This window comes from Leptinotarsa decemlineata, unplaced genomic scaffold, assembly GCF_025532065.1.
Source record: "Leptinotarsa decemlineata unplaced genomic scaffold, Ldec_3_MD MMD2_tig00026294_RagTag_RagTag, whole genome shotgun sequence".
NCBI lineage: Eukaryota > Metazoa > Arthropoda > Insecta > Coleoptera > Chrysomelidae > Leptinotarsa > Leptinotarsa decemlineata.
The window spans coordinates 440,210-461,991 of NW_027412674.1; the positions used below are offsets into that span (position 1 = coordinate 440,210).

Consider the following 21,782-nt stretch of genomic DNA (forward strand, 5'->3'; position numbering starts at 1 on the left):
AGTCATGTAGACACTCCAAACTCAGAAGGCCACTCAGTGGCAATTCATCTAAGTAGTCATCTAATTCTTCAAATAGAAAATGAAGATACATTTCACTATTCAAATGATCATCGTAAAAGAAAGTAAGTGTTTACTGATCTATCATTCATAGATATTTTTCAGTACTAGAAAAATAAATTTGACTCCACCTGGTATATGCGATCAATTCCTTTTCATCATATATGCATGTCTAACAATCATTTTAATCATTACCCCACCATTGCTTCAGTGCTTGATCATGGTTCGGAATTGGATGTATCTCTCAAAATCAGCGAACTTTTCTTTGTGTTTACCATTTCTACCTATCGTGTGTCATGCAAGGTATATTTTGAATACTATTTATACATCGATTATTTAGTAATTTTGCCATTAATTGATCGTCCACCGGTCTATCGATTATTTTCATCTCTTGGCAAAATATATAATTTCATCGTGTTTGGTTCGACGATGATCTCCGTGCCAAGACCGAGTGTAATTTCCTTGATTTTATTATTGGCAATTGTGATCAATGGTGGAGACAATGCAGCGTTGCAAAGTGTTGGAGTGAAAAATTCATTGTACGAAGTACCAGGACTAGGAAATCGACCATTGATGATAAAAGCTTTTCCTGGTGTAGAGAATTTTCAAAGTGATTTGTTCGAAGTTTATGCAGAGCCGTATACCTACGTAAGTAAAACTTTTATGTCAAATTATTTAATAACCTTTCAAAACCTTGGTTTTCTAAAGGCTTCAAGCATATCACACCTAGGGAACCAACGTAATGACAAAAAAAGCATTATAATTTTCAAACAAACAATATACAGGTCATTTCATTGATCATGTGTTGACACTGACATATTCTAAACCGTAACAGATACGGGGAAAACCAAAAACGCTGTTTTTCGTTTTTTTCGAATGAAATTGTTATTTCGGAGAATATCAAAAAATGGAAAAAGAAAGTGTTATTGTATTCGAAGTGTACTATGACGATGTGATAATAAATATTCCATATTCGATTTGAAATAACCACCATCATCAGTGATAACAATCAAACAGAGAAACAATTTATTTTATCATGAACTTTTGGGAAAAATGGAACCAATACAGAAAATCAAAGCTACATGGCAATCTACATTAAATGCTTGTATTGACCTCTTTGTTGAATGCATATAAGTTGTCAGTCCAGATAATTTCTGTGGCAGTTTTCTAGCATAATAACTGTAATACTAATACATGCATCTCTTTCTTGTTTGAGATGGTCGATGTCTGTACTTGGTGTTGAAAAAACCTTATCCTTTATGTATCCTCAGACAAAAAAATCTAAAAGAGTAAGATCTGGGGATCGAGCTGGGCAGTTAATTGGTCCATTGTTTCCAATCAATTTTTATGGGAATATTGCATCTCAATGTTCCCTTACTATTGCTGCATTCTGGGAAGGAGCGCCGTCCTGTTGAAAATATTGTATTTCATGGCGGATATTCAGTGGCAATTCATCTAAGTAGTCAACGAATTTATTGAATAGAAAATGAAGATAAATCCCACTATTCGAATGATCATCGTGAAAGAAAGGGCCAAGGATGTTTGCTCCCACAATTCCCAACCAAACATTTATTTCGAACCTTTCTTGGAAATTGGTTTCCCTATATGAATGTTCATTTGTATTATTCCACCTAAAATGGATATTTCTGTTAAACCAATCATTGTTGGTGAATTTTGATACGTCTGTCCATATTATTTTTTCACAAATACTTCCAACTTCCTTATTTCTACGTCTTAACCCTTTCATTGAGGCGATGGACTTTGCGTATCCTGTAGCATTTATATTTGTTCTACACAATCGAATACCTTCGATAAATCGCAGAAAATTGCAAGTGGTATTGATTTTTCTCCAATAATAATATTTGTATTGTTGTGTAGATCAAATGCAGGTCACCAGTACTCCTCTCTGATCGAAAACCATATTTTCTATCTATATTATTTTAAAATTAATTGGCGCTCCGGGGCGACTTCATTGATTCCAGTGGCGCATTTGCTTTTTCAGTTGCAGGAAAAACCTGCAGTACCACATCATCTGAAGATCTTGATCTGCTAATGTCCTCTCTTTCATGAAACAAAATGTAGGGTGTCTCCAGAGGCACACTTCGTAACACGACTATCGTCAAATTTAAACCAGTTCGTTTCGTCTTTGGCCAATGCGTAATAATGACCTGATTCCACACCAGAACCAGAGTGAACAATGACTGCATGAAGATTATAATAGTGGTCTGCTAGATTGAAGTGTTCATCTATTTCGAACCTTCCTAAGAGTTTGGTGCTTCCTTCAGAGTCATGTTTGAAGATAATCAGTGTCATTATTAGATAGACTTGTGCCTCAGTTTTTCTTATAAGAGTCAGTTAGTTTGACGCATGTTTGACAATGCAGTTGATTATCACCCGTTAGAAGTTCCATTCTCAGATGATTCAACAATAAGCTTTGCACGGACTGGTTATCAGTCATGTTAGGAAACGCTAGTTGGAAGTTCCAGAAAATCACATACGTTTTTGCTACCTCTTGAACATTTACTACGAAGTAAACAAGTGAGAACTTTTCCAGCAAAAGATCTACAAACACAAAACGAGATAGACTGTATGGAATCATTCTATACAGAGCGGTCAGGAGTTTTGATTCTGCTATTTTTTTTCTCACGAAGAGTATTCAACAAGAACCCCGAAAATTCGGAGCAATGCTCTTATTATCCTAACGGGTAATGTTGTGTAACAAAACAAAACTCTAAATATTCAAGGAATGGAAAGAAAAGATTCTGATGAATAGTTGAATAATAGTTTAACAAATGAATTTAAATGAAAAGTTTGAGGAGTTTCCAACAAATCCTATCTATTCTAGTAAAAAAATACAGAAACACCGTTCATTCATCATTTTCTGCCAGCTACACATTTCTCAAAATTCATAAAATTTAAACATTCTATACGACTTTCTAGACTTTCAAGCTCTCTTAATTCCATAAATTTTTCATCAAAAATATTTTCAACACCCTGTATCAGATCTTTGATTTTCCAACACCCTGTATTCAATATTTTCTACTTTTCACAAACGGTATGAATCCTCAACATTTTCTAATCTTGTCAGTATTCAGCTCTCTGTATAAAGTTCTAGATTTGGAACGCTATAAGTAAATTGAAACTTGTGAAATAAATACGCAGTAAAATTAACGAAAATGATGTTATATTGACTAGAGCAGAGAAAGACAACACTGTGGTTGCTATTTCAGGAAACTTTGAAATACTGAAACGTGACTCCAAAGACAAGTGAAAGATTTTTTGAAAAATTCAAACATACTTTTTACTGATAGGGAAAAGTTCAAATTGATATTGATGAACCCTCAAATTCCAAAATTAAACTTACTCATATATTTGAAAAAAATGTTTAGAATATGTTTTTCCGTTAACCAGCTGTCGCATCCCTACATCGACAACCCTCAGAAGTCGAAACTAGTGCGAGGTAAGGACTAACGAGGTCTTACCTTTCAACATGTGATTCCTAACACTAGTTGGACGATAGCAAGTGAAAATCGAGCGTTCAGCCTGGGGCTTGAACCATCGACTCACACATTGGCCAATGTGAGTGAACAAAGCACCCACGTCGAACCGCCCAATAAATAACAATATCATCAAGCAAATTGCACTAAACAATGGATTTAAAGCCGATTTAATATAAAGTCGAATTAATAGTCTAATGAACAAGTTCAAAAACATGAAAAGATAAAGGTCCTAAAAATATGAGCGACAGCTCATTTGATTCGGAATCACCTCTAGAAAAATGTTTTTGAACGATTTTGGTGCAGGCAAAAAATTGCAATTGTTATTAACAAAATAAGATTTTAAAAAAATGGTATTTAGTTTTTCGTTAATAACTCAAAAAATATTAATATTTAAGCAATTTTGAAGGAAGCTCGTTAAAAAGGAGGAAATTTCCGATAAAAAAGTTCCGACACCCGAAACTCTATCTCCATTATTTATAATTTCAATTTGACGTTGAAAATAGGGTTCCGCGCGACTGTTACGGCATGCGTGCTGCTGCCGCTAAAGAGAGTTCATCAAAAGAAATAATTTTTTATAACATAAAATGTCATTTCAAAAATTTGAAAAAAATCTAGTATCTTCTTAACCCTTGAATGAATCGAGTCCCGTAGAAAAAAAGTTTTATCACCATTTTTCAAAAAGTTATTCAATTGTTGACTAACAAATATTTACCCAATCTCCGTTGGTATAAATAATGGAATAAAAAGTATAAATAATTGGTCTATAAATTTTAAACTTCGTGGAGCCACTTCCATCAAAAAGTCCTAGCAACTTCATTTTTTTAAATGGAACACCCCGTATATTAATTCATTTTTAGGATCGCTCTGGTATTTTAATACTTTTTTGTTGATAATGTCCTATACCTATCTCTATCTGTTTTCGAGATGAAAAATAAATAGTGCTAAATGTGGTCCAAAATATAGCCTTAATTGAAATTAAGTACATCAGTACTCTCAATTCATGAGAAGTTGATATTTTGATGATAGTTTGAACAAACTCGAAATATCCAAATAACACCAAGAAATCGACTCCATATCACACAGGGCGTGCTAAAATTACCATTATTTCCATTGTGCATAAAAGTAGTCAAAAGTTCATTTTTTCAAATGTTTCAAAATATATATATATATATATATATATATATATATATATATATATATATATATATATATATATATATGTATATATATATATATATATATATAAATATATATATATATAAAAGTTCATAACAATTCTTTAATTTGTTAATTATGATTTTTCATAACTATTGCAGAATGAAATTTCTAAAAATCGAATCCAGGAACATCATATGAGCTTGGCATATAAATAAGAAAACAAGTTCAACATATTCAAATCATCTTTTAAAAGAGAATCATATCTTTAATGAAGAGTTTGAAATTTTACACATAGAAAATGAAGGTTTGAAATTTCATCGTCTGGAAGCAATGGAAATTAATTAACTTAAAAATTGAAACATTCTAATGAATGACCAACTGGATTTGAATAGATCACCATTATTGAACTTGTTTTCTCAAAAAACCGAGGAAGTATTATTATTGATGTGGAAGTGAGGTAATATGCCTCAGGTTATCATAATTGAAGAGGTACCTCAGGTATATAAGAATTGTAGAGGTTTAGGTAATTTGATGGAGGTAGTCCCAATTGTAGTTCCCTGGGGCATACAGTGCATTTTTTTAATGTCCATCCCCTTTTATTTTTTTAACGGGTCAACTCAAAAAATTAAAATTTGGGATAATGAAATTAATGCATGATTACTTTATTTTGAAATGAAATTGACAGATGAAAATTTCAAGATAGCGACTGGGCGCCATCTGGAAAAAAATTAAATGGAAAGGGGGGGACGGTCTTGTGAACTTTTTGAAGCTTCTAACAAATGCTTCACAACCCTAGAATATAATGTCAATATCCTCAACTACTAGAAAATGCCGAAACTTTTAATAATTTCCTGAAGACAAACACATTAATATCGATATTTCTAGAAATATTCAGTCCCTAGCAATTATTGATGGAAGTATTTATCAAAAGGAAACTGAATTTTCTTCCTTATGAATAAAATGAAACAAATTTTCTCATCAGATAACCTTGATAGCTTGATACCTCTGTTCCTATCAAAGGTATACGAAAATTCAAATAACATTCAAGTGGCTTAGGGCACAGTAGGCCATACATTTTCAGTGTTTGCTTATATTTATTTATATCATTTATATCATCAAAAATACTGATGACTGATAAAAAAGCAGGGAACTGTGTTACAATTTTAGTAGAACATTTTTTGTTTCGTTTCAGGATTTGAGGGCACAAGTTGCAGTTGCCATACTTCAGGGAGAGGCAGAAAGTGATGTTAAAGGAGAAATAATGTTTATTCAGAATCACCCACCGATTGGTCCTACTCTCATAACAGGCAACATAACAGGACTGGCCGCTGGTAAACATGGTTTCCACATCCATCAGTCTGGAGATCTGAGACAAGGATGTGAAAAAATTGGTGAACACTTCAACCCCTATTTGGTAAGTCATAAATATAGGATTCTTCGAGGGTATGATTGTGATATGTGACATCTTCCTTATATATGAATTTCGAATAGTTTTAATATTTACTGAGCATCACAGGATGGAATATCGAGCAGAAAACAGAGAAAGTACAACAAAATCGTAACATTGTCTACAAAACTCAAAACAGATTTAATTTCCGAAAAACGTATTGTACATGAAATGATACTCCACCAGTATAAGATTCTGATATGGTGAAGAGAAGAGAAATGAAACTTTCTATGTTTTTACCACTTTTATTTGTAACTAACGTTACTGCAGTTTCGTCCTATACGGACATTTTCAAACTTATACAATAAACTTTATTGAACTGCAGTAACGTTAGTTACAAATAAAAGTGGTGAAAAACATAGAAAGTTTCATTTCTCTTTTCTTCATTATGATTTCCTACCACGTTATAACGGCTACATCCATCAATTTATTCTGATATGGTTCTGATGCAAATACTTTTTCCACATCAGATGTTCTTGTGATGCACTGTTTGGAACCTTTGGTAAAGTAATGAATATTACTGGAGTTTTATCTCACTATCAAAATGTTATTTTACCACCTCGACACGTGTCTCGATCACGATACAATTGATGTTGCTAAAGTGAAACGCGCGTGTCCAGACAGTGTTCTGGTTCTGATGTCCCTATCTGATCAGCAAATCTGGATTTTTTTTATCTATTCGATGTCGACATTATTATTTTATTCGAATCTGCAGCTTACCATTGATTATAATCGAGTAACGTCTTCTTGCGGTCACTTATATTTACAACAGATCAGTAGCGGCTTTCGAATTACTGGTGAGTGAATACTACTGGAGTTGAATTTGTATATTTTTCAAAATGTACTACTGTCATTTGATAACCTTATTGGGATAGTTGAGAAAAAATATGTTTTCCGCCATTTTGTAGCTGCGACCATCTTGAATTTGCATCTTTTTCAAAATTTACTGCTATACTACTAGACAAACCCTGTCATTTGATACCCAGTTTGGGGTATTTGTAAAAAATATGTTATCCGCCATTTTGTAGCTGCAGTCATCTTGAATTTGCATCTTTTCCAAAGTACATATAACCACTCTTCTAATAGTCGAGTCCTGTCATTTCCATACTAATGTGGTTGTGAAAAAATATGTAATCCGCCATTTTGTAGCTACGGTCATATTGAACTTGCATCTTTCTCGAAGTATACTACTATTCTACTAGTCGAGCCCTGTAATTTGATACCCATATTGATGTAGTCGTTAAAAAAGTGTTATCCGCCATTTTGTAGCTGCGGCCATATTGAATTTGCACCTTTTTCAAACTTTAAATGAATGTTTTTTTGAGAAATCAAAGATTCACCAAGATTGTTGGTTTCAGTTGATAACATTTTTCTCGATATCGCATTTTGCTTTACTCAAGAAGAACATTACCAGCCTATGGAAAGAGAGTTCAGTCCTGCATTTTGTGTTTTGGACAATAATGTGTGAAATCAGTAATATATCTAGAAGTACTGGTATTTTTTCAATAGACATCAAATTCTAGACCCTGGTTACTTCTAATCAGTAAGACATTAAAAATGGTAACTTCTTATTTTAAATTTCAAATGTAAACTGAAAAGTCGGGTATCCATTGATAAAAATTGAAACAAAGTCTTCTACCTCAGATAAGTTTGTATTTAAAATCGTAAATTTATCATCTGCATATCAGATCCAAGACCGTGAAAAGTAATCTCCTCTTTTGCTTCTGATTAAAATTGGTCATGCACTGTGGGTTTTCCATTGCCGTGTTTCTGTGCTATCTGTGAAAGCAGTTGTTGAACTAGAAGCAATTCTGTTCCTTGAAGTTTTTTGTTAGTTGTATGTAACTTCTCCACTAAGTCCATCAACCCTTAGAACTCCCCTCAAATAATATTAGTATTATTCGATGTTCCTAGTACCTATAGGAACATCGAATAATACTAAAATCTCTCAATGTTGCAAATTAAAATCATCAATTCTATCAACGGATTCGTTTGAATGAATGAAACATAAACTCAGTGGTGAGATTGAGAAAACTATTTGGTTAGCTATTTATCAATTTTATATAAATTAGAGGAACTTATGGCAGAGACAATTCGCCGCACTGACTTGCCAGATTTGTGAATTTTTAATAGATCGCATATTTTGGGAAATGTTAAATAAGAAACCTATAGACTCCTGTTCAAAATTGGTGTCATCAAGTTTTGTCTCTTATTTCACACTTCCTTGGACATAAAAATTTTGAAACTAGCTGTTTATAAGCAGGTACTTGATCATATAGAAGAAAATGAAATTTTAATAAATAAATAATCAATCTGGATTTCGTAATCTGGATTGCGGATGTGAATCCGCATTACAACTCACTTTTTCTAAATTCAAAAAAGAACAATAAATAACAATAAATTTGTAGTAGCTGTTTTCCTTGATCTAAAGAGGGCTTTTGAAACGATTGACTGTAATATTCTTCTAATAAAATTAAAAGGTTATAGCATTGATGGTGATGTTTACCATTGCTTATGTAACTATTCATCCCATAGAAAGCAAAAAGTCAGAGTTCAAGATAATATCTCACAGGAATTAAGATATACATATAGATGTGCCGCAGGGTAGCGTTTTAGAACCTCTACTTTCTATCTTATACTTGAATAACATAAACTTCTTTATAAATGTTGATTTTGTGACTTTATTTGCAGATGATACATTATTCGCATTCTACGATACAAACTTAGATAAAGCTATTGATAAAATGATTGCCGCAATAAAGGGTGTGAATGAGTACCTCATGGCAAATGAATTGAAACCGAATAGAATGAATACTAAAGGAATGATTATGACAACAATTTACAAATGGAACAACCTTGATTTGAATGAAATAAATCTACAAATCGATAATGAAAACATCGAAATTGTGTCATGTATCAATTATCTTGGATTCCAGTCAGATAATTTATTACTTTTTGGCAATCATCTAGATTATATATGTAAGAAAATATCTGAAAAACTATATATATATATATATATATATATATATATATATATATATATATATATACAACTAAAAAAGAAGAATTAAAAATGAATAGCTGAAAATAACAATTATATTGAACAAAATAAACCTGAAATGAAATAATAGTGAATAAAAGACAAGTAAAAATAGAACAATTGAACAGAAATAAATAAAAATAAATAAATGAAAAAAGAAAATAAAAATTAAAAGATGAGAGACTCCAAGTCACGTTAGTTCACGACGTTTCGATTGTTAGTACCTATCTACAATCGTCTTCGAGTGATGACTGGACTGATTCCTCCGAGAGATGACTATTTATAGGTCGTTCGAGTACTTTCACTTATCCCCGCTTTCCATTTTCCGCTTCACTGGTTCCATGGGAGATGACCGTTTGGCGGGAGTTGGCCATTTTTCGCTTGATGTTGGGTTTCCATATGTTGCGTATTTCTACGCTGGCTTGGCTGAATACGTTGTTGAACAACATGTATGCGGCTTCCTTGAATTTTCTCCTGAACCAATGTTCCTCTCTGTGCAAGATCTCAGCTTGGGACTACTCGATGTTGTGTTGATGGGTCCAAACATGGTCTGCTATTCCTGATTTGCTGGTTTCCCCTCGCTGTGTGTGTTTCTTATGCTCAGCAATGCGAACATTCAATGGCCTCTTAGATTCACCAATATAGGATTTTCCGCACTCACAGGGTATCCGGTAAATGCAATTCTTGAAATCGCAGTCCGCGCGCAAATCAGGAATAGCAGACCATGTTTGGACCCATCAACACAACATCGAGTGGTCCCAAGCTGAGATCTACACAGAGAGGAACATTGGTTTAGAAGAAAATTCAAGGAAGCCGCATACATGTTGTCCAACAACGTATTCAGCCAAGCCAGCGTAGAAATACGCAACATATGGAAACCCATCATCAAGCGAAAAATGGCCAACTCCCGCCAAACGGTCATCTCTCACGAAACCAGTGAAGCGGAAAATGGAAAGCGGGGATAAGTGAAAGTACTCGAACGACCTATAAATAGTCATCTCTCGGAGGAATCAGTCCAGTCATCACCCGAAGACGATTGTAGATAGGTACTAACAATCGAAAAGTCGTGAACTAACGTGACTTGGAATCTCTCAACTTTTTATTTTTATTTGCTTTTTTCATTTCTTTATTTATTCATTTTTTTTGTTCAATTGTTCTATTTTTATTTGTATTTTATTTCACTATTATTTCATTTCAGGTTTATTTTGGTTAATATAATTGTTATTATCAGTTATTCATTTTTAATTCTTCTTTTTTAGTTGTTTCAGGGATTTTAAATCATTTTATATAGTAGACAATGGAAGCCCGAACTAGTGAAATTCATCATGAAACATTGTCAGTCACCTTCAAACACACATTTTGATTACTGTGCTTCTATCATTTTCTTGTTTATTCTAAATCAAACATATCAATTACAAAATCTTCAAAATCGCAATATGCGAATTGTTCCGAAAGTGAATAGATTTACAATAGATTTACTGAAATCGGAGGCATGTTACAAACTTTGCGGTGCCTACCAGTTTCTTTGCGGTTGTATTACTTAAACTAAGACATTTATATATAAAATTCTAAATAACTTATCACCCTCATATTTTTCTAAATTTGTCAGTTTAAATTCGAGTAAATCACCTACAGACTGGTTTCGAGGTATTACCTCTCATCAGTTCAGAACAAATCCTTTTCTCTTCATTTAAATTGCCCAATAATATACCACTAGGATACTGAGAAAAAAGTAATCACTTGTAGACAGACAATGCTGAGAAACGTTCAGTTCTTTACTATCAGAAGAAAGAAATTGGTTTTCAAAAGAAAGGTCGTTTGGGTAACAAAATAATTAAAAAAAAATTGTTTTCTTGCCATCGTTTCGAATTTAATTGAATTATTCTTCAGGGGTCTGTAACAATGAATTTTCATAAGCATACCTCCCAGAAAACTCATTCGATTATTATCGTTTCAATTTTAATAGAAATAATGAGTTCTTAATTGAATTATCCACCAAAAAGTAGTCTCCTCGTGGTAATATTACTATTTTAAAAACCGTTAGACATATAAGATACAAAAAAAGGAAAACATTGCAACAACCAAAATTTCAAAACAACATCAACACAGAACGACATCTGTGATTCTCATAAGGTGGTGTCTGTTTTTTTAATCAGTGACAGGAAGAAAAATAATGAAAAAAGTGTGAATTATTCAGGTATTTTACTTTTCGAATTGAAATATTACTTGACGTTTCCTATATCATTATTATTATTATTATTGATGACTGCAGCACTGATCATAGCTTTTCAGAGTGAAACTTCTGCACGTGAAATTAAATGTTACATAATTTGTTTACTATTACTGTTTATTTTTGAAATACCGTTCATTATAATTAAGGTCGAACAAAAAATGTACTTTGAAATAGAAGATTGAAAATTAATTTACGTATATGAACGTTTTGGTATATTGCAACCTTGCACACACGTTCTCCATTTTTTGTTCATGTACGCTGTCTGTTCAAAAAATAATGTGAATTTTCATGTATTCATCAATTTCTTTCATGGGTCTTTCAAATCTTGAGAACAGGAAAAAGCCGCAGAGGGCAAATCTGGTGAATACGGTGGCTGAGGTATAATTACGGTGTTGCTTTTGTCGAAAAAGAGGAAGTTTAATTTTCCTCTTGAAGATGATTACTTGGTGATTGAAACACGTGTCGAGGTGTTAAAAATAACGGTTTGGTGTTGGGATTAAACTTCAGTAATATTCATTACTACACCAAAGGTTGCATCACAAGTATATTCAGTGTCATTGCTGTAACCGTAATTTTCATTTCGTATCAATACACTGTGTCCAAGATAAGAATGAACAGCATGGCGATATCTGAAACGGTAAGTGATACGGGGTCGATTGAATTAGAGAAAAGTAGCACATTTATGTGCCTGATAATATGTCATGCAGAAAGTTATAATATTCCAAGTAGTTTTGAAGATATCCGAGAAAACCCGAAATTTGAGAATTTCGTTTTAATTTTCTCCTTGCTTTATTTTAAAAGGAAATGTAAAATAAATAGCACTTTGCCATGACAAATTTTTTAAGTACTACAGAATAACGTAAGCAGAATTTTCTGCGAGGTTTCGTATTTTAGAAAACATCATCAGCTTTGTATTTTTATATGGGCCGAAACGAAAGAATACCCTGTATACGACTCCATTTTTCATTGTGAGTACAGCAGCGTATCACATAATATGATTTCAAAACCATTTCTCACTCAAAATGAAAAGTGATTACTTAACCTGCTTTTCTCGTTACCTACCTAATTTGTGTTGAAAATGGAAAACGACAGCTTTTCGAATACTCAAAAATTTGATATGTTGTCATGTTACATTTTGTACCAAAAATATTGTGTTGATGCTGAACGTGCGTACTCTAATAACTATCCAGAGAGGCGACAACCTGGTAAATCAATATTAAGACGTTTAGTTCTTAATTTGAAAGAATACGGATCATTTAAAGAACCTGTGGTTTTCCTTCAGAAGCAATATAATGAGAAAGTCAGCGTACTGTGTTACAGGACGTTGTTGAAAATCCTGAGATATCCACTCACACCATTGAATATAATACAGGAGTAGCCAAAACCACCGCTTACTTCATTTTAATGAAAATTAAATATCCATATAAATTTAGTATTTGTCCAGAAATCAACATCGTTTCGATTTTCGAGTGGGTTGGAATTCTCGGTACGAATATAATTGGACCTTTCATCTACCAAAACAATTTATCACAAAGCGGTACATAAATTTATTAGTAAATGATTTGGAAGACGCTCTGGATAATTTGCCTTTAGCGGTTACTCACAGGTGCTGGTTTTAACAAGGTGGTGCTCCAGCACATACCGCTAGAATTGTTTATGATTATTTGAACCGTCGCTTCCCAGGGCAGTGGATTGGTACTCATAGTGATACATTCTGGCCTGCTAGGTCCCCTTACCTAACCCCACTAGACTTATTCCTTTGGGGATATATCAAAGTGTACTCTCATAGTTTTCAAAATGAAGAAGGTTTACTGAGAATGGTTACTGCATTCTTGAACAATATTGTTCCCAATATGTTAATTCAAGTTTTGAATTCGTCTGTGCTTAGAAAATAACGGTAATTTATTTGAACACTTGCTATAAGTTCCTGTTTATTTCCTATAATACATATTAGCTCCTTATTATAACATTACAATTACATTTCATAAACTAAACTTTTGATATTGCCACTCATCTTTGTATTCAACAACGCAAAAATTCCGGCAAGTGGTAAGTTAAAATTGATTATAAATAAGACTAATCAATTTACTTCGTGTATCAAAATATGACATTTTTTCCAGCGCGTACTATCCAAAATTGTAGAAAATCAGATTAAGAAATCAATTTTCATTTTGCGCGAGGACTGGTTATGAAATCATATTGTGTGATACGTTGCGGTATTCACAATAAAAATGGAGTCGTATACAGGGTATACTTTAGTTTCAGTCCAAATAAAAATACAAAGTTGATGATGTTTTCTAAAAGACGAAACGTCACAGAAAAATTCTGCTCAAGTTATCGTGTAGTCCTTACAAAGTGGCCACGACAAAGTGCTATTTGTTTCACATTCCCCCTGAAAATAAAGCTAGGAGAAAATAAAAACGAAATTCTCAAATTTCGGTTTTTCTCGAATATCTCGGAAACTACTCGGAATATTAAAAATTTCAGAATGGCATATTATTAGGCACATAAATGCGCTACTTTTCTCTAATTCAATCGACCTTGTATCACTAACCGTTTCCTATATCCCCATGTTGTTCATTCTTATCTTGGACACAGTGTATACGTCATATTTTTTTATTCAATTTAATGAATTTCGAAGAGTTATTTTTCGTTTCCTTCAGTTTCAGCATGGTGCACCATTCGATCCCATTCGTCATGTGGGTGACCTGGGCAATGTTGAAGCAGGTGATGATGGTACTGCAGAAGTGAACACCGTGGACCCTTTGATTTCGCTTAGCGGTGGTCCTAGAGGAGTTGTAGGACGAGCCATAGTAGTAACAACGGAAGCCGATGACTTAGGACGTGGTGGCACAGCAGATAGTTTGACCAACGGTCAGTCTGGGAAACCCCTGGCCTGCGGAGTTATTGCGTTCATAAGATAGTTTTAAAAAGTTTTAAAAAGAAGTCGTTACCGTTTGTTTATGAACCGATATGATGTCATTCCTAAATCGAACGACTTTGCGATTTATTCGATACAGAATTTGTTGAAATAATAAGTTTCGTAAGGTCGTTCTCATTTTCAATGCCCTACATACATAATACATTGAATTTTAAAGATGTCTGTAGACAATTCAATTTATCGCGGTTTTACTTAAGTCGTGACTTTTGTTTTTGCATTTCCAATAATGTAGTTTGTTCAAATTTTGGTGGAACTGAATTTAATTCAAATTATACTTTATTGTCAACAGTGCTTATTGATAAAAGTATACAAAAAATAAATATATATTGGAATAGATTAAAACAATTATTAGAAAATAGGAATTTTAAACACAATTCCTTATTTACAAATATTTATTAAGGGTCCGAATTCTACAAAATTTATCGGTTGAAAGCCTGCTTGGCTGTATCGTTTGTTTATATTATGTTATGTTTATATATTGAAATGACTTGAAGAAGGACACTTGCATATCCACAGGGTGGCAGAGTATCTTGCGACATCTAATATTCGGCCATCCTGCAATATTCTTGTCTTCAAAGTCCTCAATCTGAAACAAAGTCATTTTTCATCAATACAGCCAAAGAAAAATAGATTTTCCTCGATTTCTTCAGGATTGGAAGAATGAAAGTGGTAAGAAACATAGAAATTTTCATTTCTCTTTTCTTTAAGAAATTTGTGTTACTCATAAGTAATGGCCGTTCTATGGGACTGTGCTCGTGGGAGACAGTGTTTTAGAAATTTGTCATCACCCACCATCACAAATTTCTAGGGAACTGCACTCGTGAGAACCAGTGTTTTAGAAATTTATGATGGGTAAACATTTCTACGGAACTGTTCATGTACAACAAAAACATGCACAGTGTTTTAAAATATGTTAACAAACATTAAGGACTACCGGACTAAACTGGTGAAGTCAGTGTTTTAGAAACTTCAAGACATTTATGACTCAGTTTCTACAGGACTGGACTCGTAAAAGTCAGTGTTTTAGAAACTTTTTTTAATCCACCTATGCAGGGTTACTTACTCACTTACGTACTAATTTTACAGGGTGTAACTGAATAAGTGTAAAACATTCAAGGAGTTTTTTACATCTCTCAGATCTTATTTTTCGACATGTTAGCACACTCGATTATTATATTCGATTATTCAAACTAACTTCAACGCGGTTCTTCATCCCACTTCTGAGATAGTAGAAAACATATATTTCAATATTTCAAACACAATTCTCTATTTACAAATATTTATTAAGGGTTCAAACTGTACAAAATGTATTGGTTCAATACCTGCTTGGCTGTTTGTTTATATTATGTTATGTTTATATATTGAAATAACTTGAAGAGGCATACGTGCATATCTACAGGGTGGCAGAGTATCCTCCGATATCTAGGTTAGGTCCAAAGTGAGTGGGTTTATTCGACCCTCCACCGCTACCTGCAAGGGTTTATTGTGACCGATATCTATCCGATATTTGATTGAAATTCACCTGAAGCTAGCTCACAAGCATGGACCATTTTTGTTGTTGAGGATATTCGGGTAAGGTCAAAAAAATAAACCCAATATCCGTGATGCAACGTAATTTAATAATAAATTTGTGTATGCATTAATTAATTGAGAAAATAAAACCTTGAGTTCTGAGTACCCTTGTTCATACTTAAGGGGAGGAGTATTCCTTATGTTGAGACCACACTACAGTTTTTTCCCGCAAGCGGTAAAACCGCAAAACCGCCCGAGACGCACAAGCTAATAAATCGCGAAACTAGCCAAGATTTTCAGTTTGAAGATGGATTTCAAGAGAGCTGTAATACTAAGAAGCAGAAAAAGTCAACGTTATCAAAAATTTCGCAAATATTGGGTCCATTCACTGACTAGCCGAAGATTTAAAAAAGGTTTCTTTCACAAAAAGTATCAAGATTCAAGAAAACATCTTGAGAAATTGTTCAACTACTATCGGATGTCAGTAGTCAGTTTCGATAAAATTTTACATATTGTACATTTACACATTAAAAAAAAAATCTGTTTAAAATCTGTTTTTCCGTTACCTACATAAATACAATATTTCGCTTATGTATTTCACCAGAAGAACGGCGACACTTCATGACGGTGTGCCGAATAATGACAGAACCGCCCGCGGTTGCCGCGTCAAATGTGTGCGCTCCAATATTAGTTCTATGAACTACAAATTTTGGCGCGGTTTTTTCCCGCTGTTCATTCTGTAACAAGTCGAGGGTAAAATCCGCGGCTGTTTAGCCGTAGTGCAGCCTAAGCTTTAAAGTAAGGAAAATATGTAAAAGTAGTTGATTTTTTTAAATAAAATATATTTTAGTCATCTGTTGAATTTCGATGCATCATCCGGCTTCATGGAAGTTTCTCAGTTGATATAAAATACTCGACCGTAAAAGTGTGCTCGCACCTCTCTCTTGCCCCTACAGTAATATACGAAACGTAGCTCTCTCTTTCTATCTTCACTAACTTATATCACCCTCTTTCGTTCGCCTCACCCGATCACACTTTTCGTAACACTCACGTCACCCATTCACCAGCTTACTCCCCAAGTCAAGCGTGCGTAAAGAAGTTTTACTTGGACAAAATAGTACAAAATCCCAAGATATACCTATTTCTCCGAATATAAAACACGTTGTGTTATTAGTAACATAAAGACTGATCTATGAATTTTGTGGAGAACTTAAAGAACAGAATAACTACTTCGAAAAAGCATTGATCTCCTCGAGATAATTACAGGGATTTTGAATGGACACTTCATTCAAAGGGGTATTCTGCCATTCACAGAGATCAAAATTCGGGCTGTTAGGTCGTGGTCGAATGAAACTAGAAGCTTCAAACGTTTCATCTGCTACTGCGGCCCACATCTTCAGTGGTGTGTTGACTGCGAGGTCGAAGGTATCATTTCAAAATTTCTGGAACGACTGACTGTGGAACTTCGTGTTTACTCCTATTTATACTTTTGAAGGGTGGTGGACGGGATGAGTTGGAGTTTACCCTTATACTTTCTTTTCTGTTGGAATTGTTGGAATGTTTATAGCTTTCGAAGGCCTCCCTATGAAGTCGTGTATAGTAATGACTTGAATTGAACAGGATAGCAGTTTCTTGGTATTTCGTTTCGTGTTCTGTTTCGGCTAGACAATGTTTTATAATTACAAATTTCTCAGATTGAATAAGGCAGTAGCTATGCTTGGGTTTTTGTAATCTGGTATGGATGCTACATTTGGTAGTTCCGATGTGAACTAAACCACATGAATAGGGAATCTTGTAAATACTGGCAAATAGAAGATACTAATTTTCAACCTTGGCAGATTTGGTAGTACTGCGTAGTTGTGAAAGGTTTCAATATTGTGACGTTAAAACAGTTTTCCATTAGAACGTCACAACAGTTTTCCATTAGAACAATTCCCTGTCATGTGGTTTCTTTCACTTCGGAATTACCAAACGCAGCATTGATATCAGGGGAGAAAAACACAAGCTACCGCTTTTGCAACCGGAGAAATCCGCAATTGCTGAACATGTCCTATCAGAAACAGACCACGTAAAAAACTGCTGTTTTGTACAATACGAGTATAACACATTACCATGCACGTCTTCATAGGAGGGCCATTAAATTTATCTATTAGCATTCCAATAAATTCAACAGAGAATAAAGGCATCTAGTATTCAAGAGTGTCTGAAATAGACTCGAGACATCCCACGAGCCCACACATATCAATATCGTTGGCTAATCAGCACAAACGAGCACAAATAATACAGATCGATCGTGGGTGAGCATTTGCATGGGTAAAGAAGCGGTTCAGCAACAGGGGGCGTGACGTCATCAGATATACGAAATGCAGAGCTGGCTAGCATTCGCTATCAGTTTCAAGAGTTTTCATGTGAGCGGTGTGGAAGTACATTTTTTTTCCATAACTTAATAGAAAAAAGTGATTTTCGTGCAATCGACTGTTCATATATGAAAGTAGTTGTTTCAATGAGGTTTTTTCCAGTTCGTACCTTTGAGAAACTTTTGTGACCTATCTTCATGAGAAGTTATTGTGGTAGTTATTTTCTTTCTTCTTTTCTTTGGAAGTTTCTCAAATTTTGTATTCAATGGTGGAGAAGTAGAAAACCAAAAAAGCTTTTTTACAAAAAAAACAATCTGTTGTGAAAATAATACGTTTTCAATATATATAAAACTAGCTTTTACCCGCGGCTTCGCTCGCATTTATGCCATTAAATAAGTATCACTACAATAGAAATTAATCAATATGAGAACTATATGACGTTAAAGTAGTCAGATTTTGAGATTTTTTTGACAAACAATTATTTTATCTCACATAAAAAATATTTTTTTCAATCAAAATTATCCTATGTAACTTTCTAATATCTGCAAGAACATGTGTACAAAATTTCATGATGATCGGTTGAGTAGGTAACAAACAAACTTACTAAGGATTACTAAGGCTGATATCAAATTAATTTACCATATAAATGTTCAGACAAACTGTCATCATGACAAGAACGGAGTTTTTTCTCGGTAACATTCTATGGAAATGAGTAATTCAGTCTTGTGAAACGATGCTGATAAGAAGCTAAGACAAGTGTCTTGTGCCAAAACTTCGAGGTGTACCAAGAATAAGATAGCTTTCCATATAAATGAAATTTTATATCAATATTTTTTCATATATATATATATAATAGGAAAAAATTATTTTCTTGTAATTTAATGTTTATATTTTGAAAGCATTTGATTCGAATAGACTTTTGTCTTTGTGGGTTTTCTCTTTGTGGGTTTACCACGTTTATTTCAATGGTGGAGTTACCCATAATCGAAACATGTCTAAAACTGGAAAACTATTTGGTATTAGGAGACGGAGATGGTTAACGTCTCGCCAAAGAAACTCGAGAGAAAAAATTGAACTCGACTCTTCAAAATCGAAAGGTTTTTCGTCTGGCAAACAACCAACCCATTCCTTGATTTTGGGGGTAGCAGAAGAAGGTGTCTGCATTCATCATGAGTTACAACTTTCATATATTGAAAGATAATGTAAAGGTTTGGTGTATGAATCAACAGTAATGAAATAAATACTTTATTTTCTACTTTATTTTCATGAATCATGTAGAAAGTGGTCATGCTCCACAATATTTTTAAACTTCACTATATTGAAAATATATTGGATGTGTCGTCGACTGATTTCTTCATAGAATGATCAGTAATAACTTTTTCATAGAACAAAATTATTCAGAAATAGTAAATTTTCAGTATACCTTCTGAACTTCTATAGAAATAATAATAATATCAGTTTGAGTTTCTTCTACATAATGACTGAATTTTCTTATTCACACTAATTCAAAATATACGTTTCTGTTTAGGAAATTTTCACAATTTCATGAAAAAAGTGGAAGAGATAAAAGACGAATCTCATCAACACTTGAAATCGGTTATAACACGCCTGAAGAAGCTATTATATAGTGAAACACGTGTTGCGATTCTGTAAAACTGTTTAGTGAGAATCACACAATAAATGAAGTTTTCCTTGAGTACTTGAAGAAATTCTTCATTCAGTGAAAAAGTATAATACTACAATATTATAATGAATGTTCATATGATACCGTCAGTTTTTCCACAACACTTTTCTGATGCGACCAAACGTCAATTTCAGTGCAGATATCAAAAAGATGATGAATTCAAAAATAGCTATGTGATGAACGTGTTTCTTACTAGAGACGGTCACATGTTATCTTTAGAATTTCCCACTTTCATTGTTATATATAAAAGTAAAGCAATTATTATTTCATTGCTAGTTCGGTTTTATCTTGGCTACAGTACGATAAGTCGGCCGTGAATTTGTATCGCGATTGACACAAAAGTTGGTTGTTAAAGGTGAACTAGTTTTGTCAGACTTTTGTGCAGAATCGTCTCAATTCCAGTGAAGAGGTATGGTCTCTGAAAACTAAGCAGTAAATGTTTCTCTTCATTCCTAGTCGCAAACAAATTGTACTTCAGTCCTCAGTGATTTCGATTCATTATTTTTTCAGTAATATAATTTGTTTATATTCGCGCGGCTAATTTCATATACGAGGGATGTTTTAAAAGTAAGCACCTTTCTGAAAAGAATAAACAGCAAGTAAACATTTCTCAAAAAACTTTTATTCGTGTCAATTCCCATACCTCACTTCATTTTTCAACATTTTTACTTATCGTATCGTATGACCAGCTTTTATATGCCATCCTCAAAGAAGGTTCTCCTTTATTAGACAGCTACTGCAGCATGGTCGTTTTGACTTCATCGTCATCGTTGTGACATTGCATAGCAAGATATACCTTCGAATGCAGAAACAAATGGTAGTCACTCGGTACTAGATCGGAACTGTAAGGAGGACGGCCCAATTGTTCCCAGCCAAATGACAACGCCGCTCACTTCGTTCCTAATCGAGAATGTTTGTGCGGCTATCTCCAAAGGCCCCAACCATTTAACAAACCATTCTATCCCTTTTTAAAAAAATCAGCTGCTTTCAATCTCTTTGTTCTGGATAAAAATGAATACAGTCGAATGGTTCTGTGATGGCGTCTGTGCATGGCTTCTCCGCAGATGTAGGTGCATGGTGTACATGCGATAAACGCTGACCGAAGCGCTGCGACGGCATAATTCAAAAACCGTACTCACATCGTAAAAACGCGTCTTTTTTTACATGTTTTATATTAGCTTCACCTGTATATATGTATGTTTGTTTGTTTGTAACTCTCAAGCTCGGGATATGTATTTGACAGAATTACAGACATTATTACTTGATCTATTCACGGGCAGATGGCACTGTACGTTACCTTCTTGATATAATTTGAACTCACTTTACATGTATTTCTTCATATGAAAGAAGTATTTTTTTATTAACACGCGAGCCTGCTGCCTTATTTGTAACCCTCCTCTGCCCGCCTGCTGCTTTGGGCTTGGTAGCTGATTTTGAGGCTTCCTCTCTGGAATCGGGAAATATCAATGGTCATTTTTCTAAACAATATACGGCTGATTGATCCCGAAGTTTAGATAAAATTGATATAGTTTAAAAAGACTAAAAAGCACACTTTTATAGCATACGAAACTGAAAAATGAAAAATAAATATACTTTAAAAAACTGAAAACCACGCTTTTAAAGAACATTTTTTTTTAACAAGCTTAAAACAATAACGAACGAAAAATACTATTATTATTGTGAAAAAAGCGTGGGCGCTTTGTGCCATATTTTTTGTATATCAAGCGCCTGTCGCTTTTTTCACAATAATACTAGTATTTTTCGTTCGTTATTGTTTTGAGCTTATTTAAAAAAATATTTTTAAGTTTTTAGTTCGATGTTCTTTAAAAGCGTGTTTTTTAGTTTTTTAAACT

At 33.8% G+C, this 21,782-nt stretch overlaps 2 protein-coding genes across 2 annotated transcripts in view; both read left to right on the forward strand.

Annotated features, from left to right (window-relative positions):
- The first annotated feature begins 306 nt into the window (after window positions 1–306).
- On the forward strand, window positions 307–20,341 carry LOC111502464 (superoxide dismutase [Cu-Zn]). Its single transcript, XM_023156547.2, has 3 exons — window positions 307–705; window positions 5,908–6,129; window positions 14,099–20,341. The coding sequence occupies exons 1-3, from the start codon at window positions 487–489 to the stop codon at window positions 14,357–14,359; spliced, it is 702 nt and encodes a 233-aa protein (XP_023012315.1). The 5' UTR covers window positions 307–486; the 3' UTR covers window positions 14,360–20,341.
- The window catches only part of LOC111502463 (superoxide dismutase [Cu-Zn]), a 51,562-nt gene continuing 49,984 nt past the window's right edge, over window positions 20,205–21,782 (forward strand). Inside the window, exon 1 of the mRNA XM_023156545.2 lies at window positions 20,205–20,338. The gene's annotated coding sequence lies outside the window, so the exon portion shown is untranslated. The remainder of the gene's footprint in view (window positions 20,339–21,782) is intronic.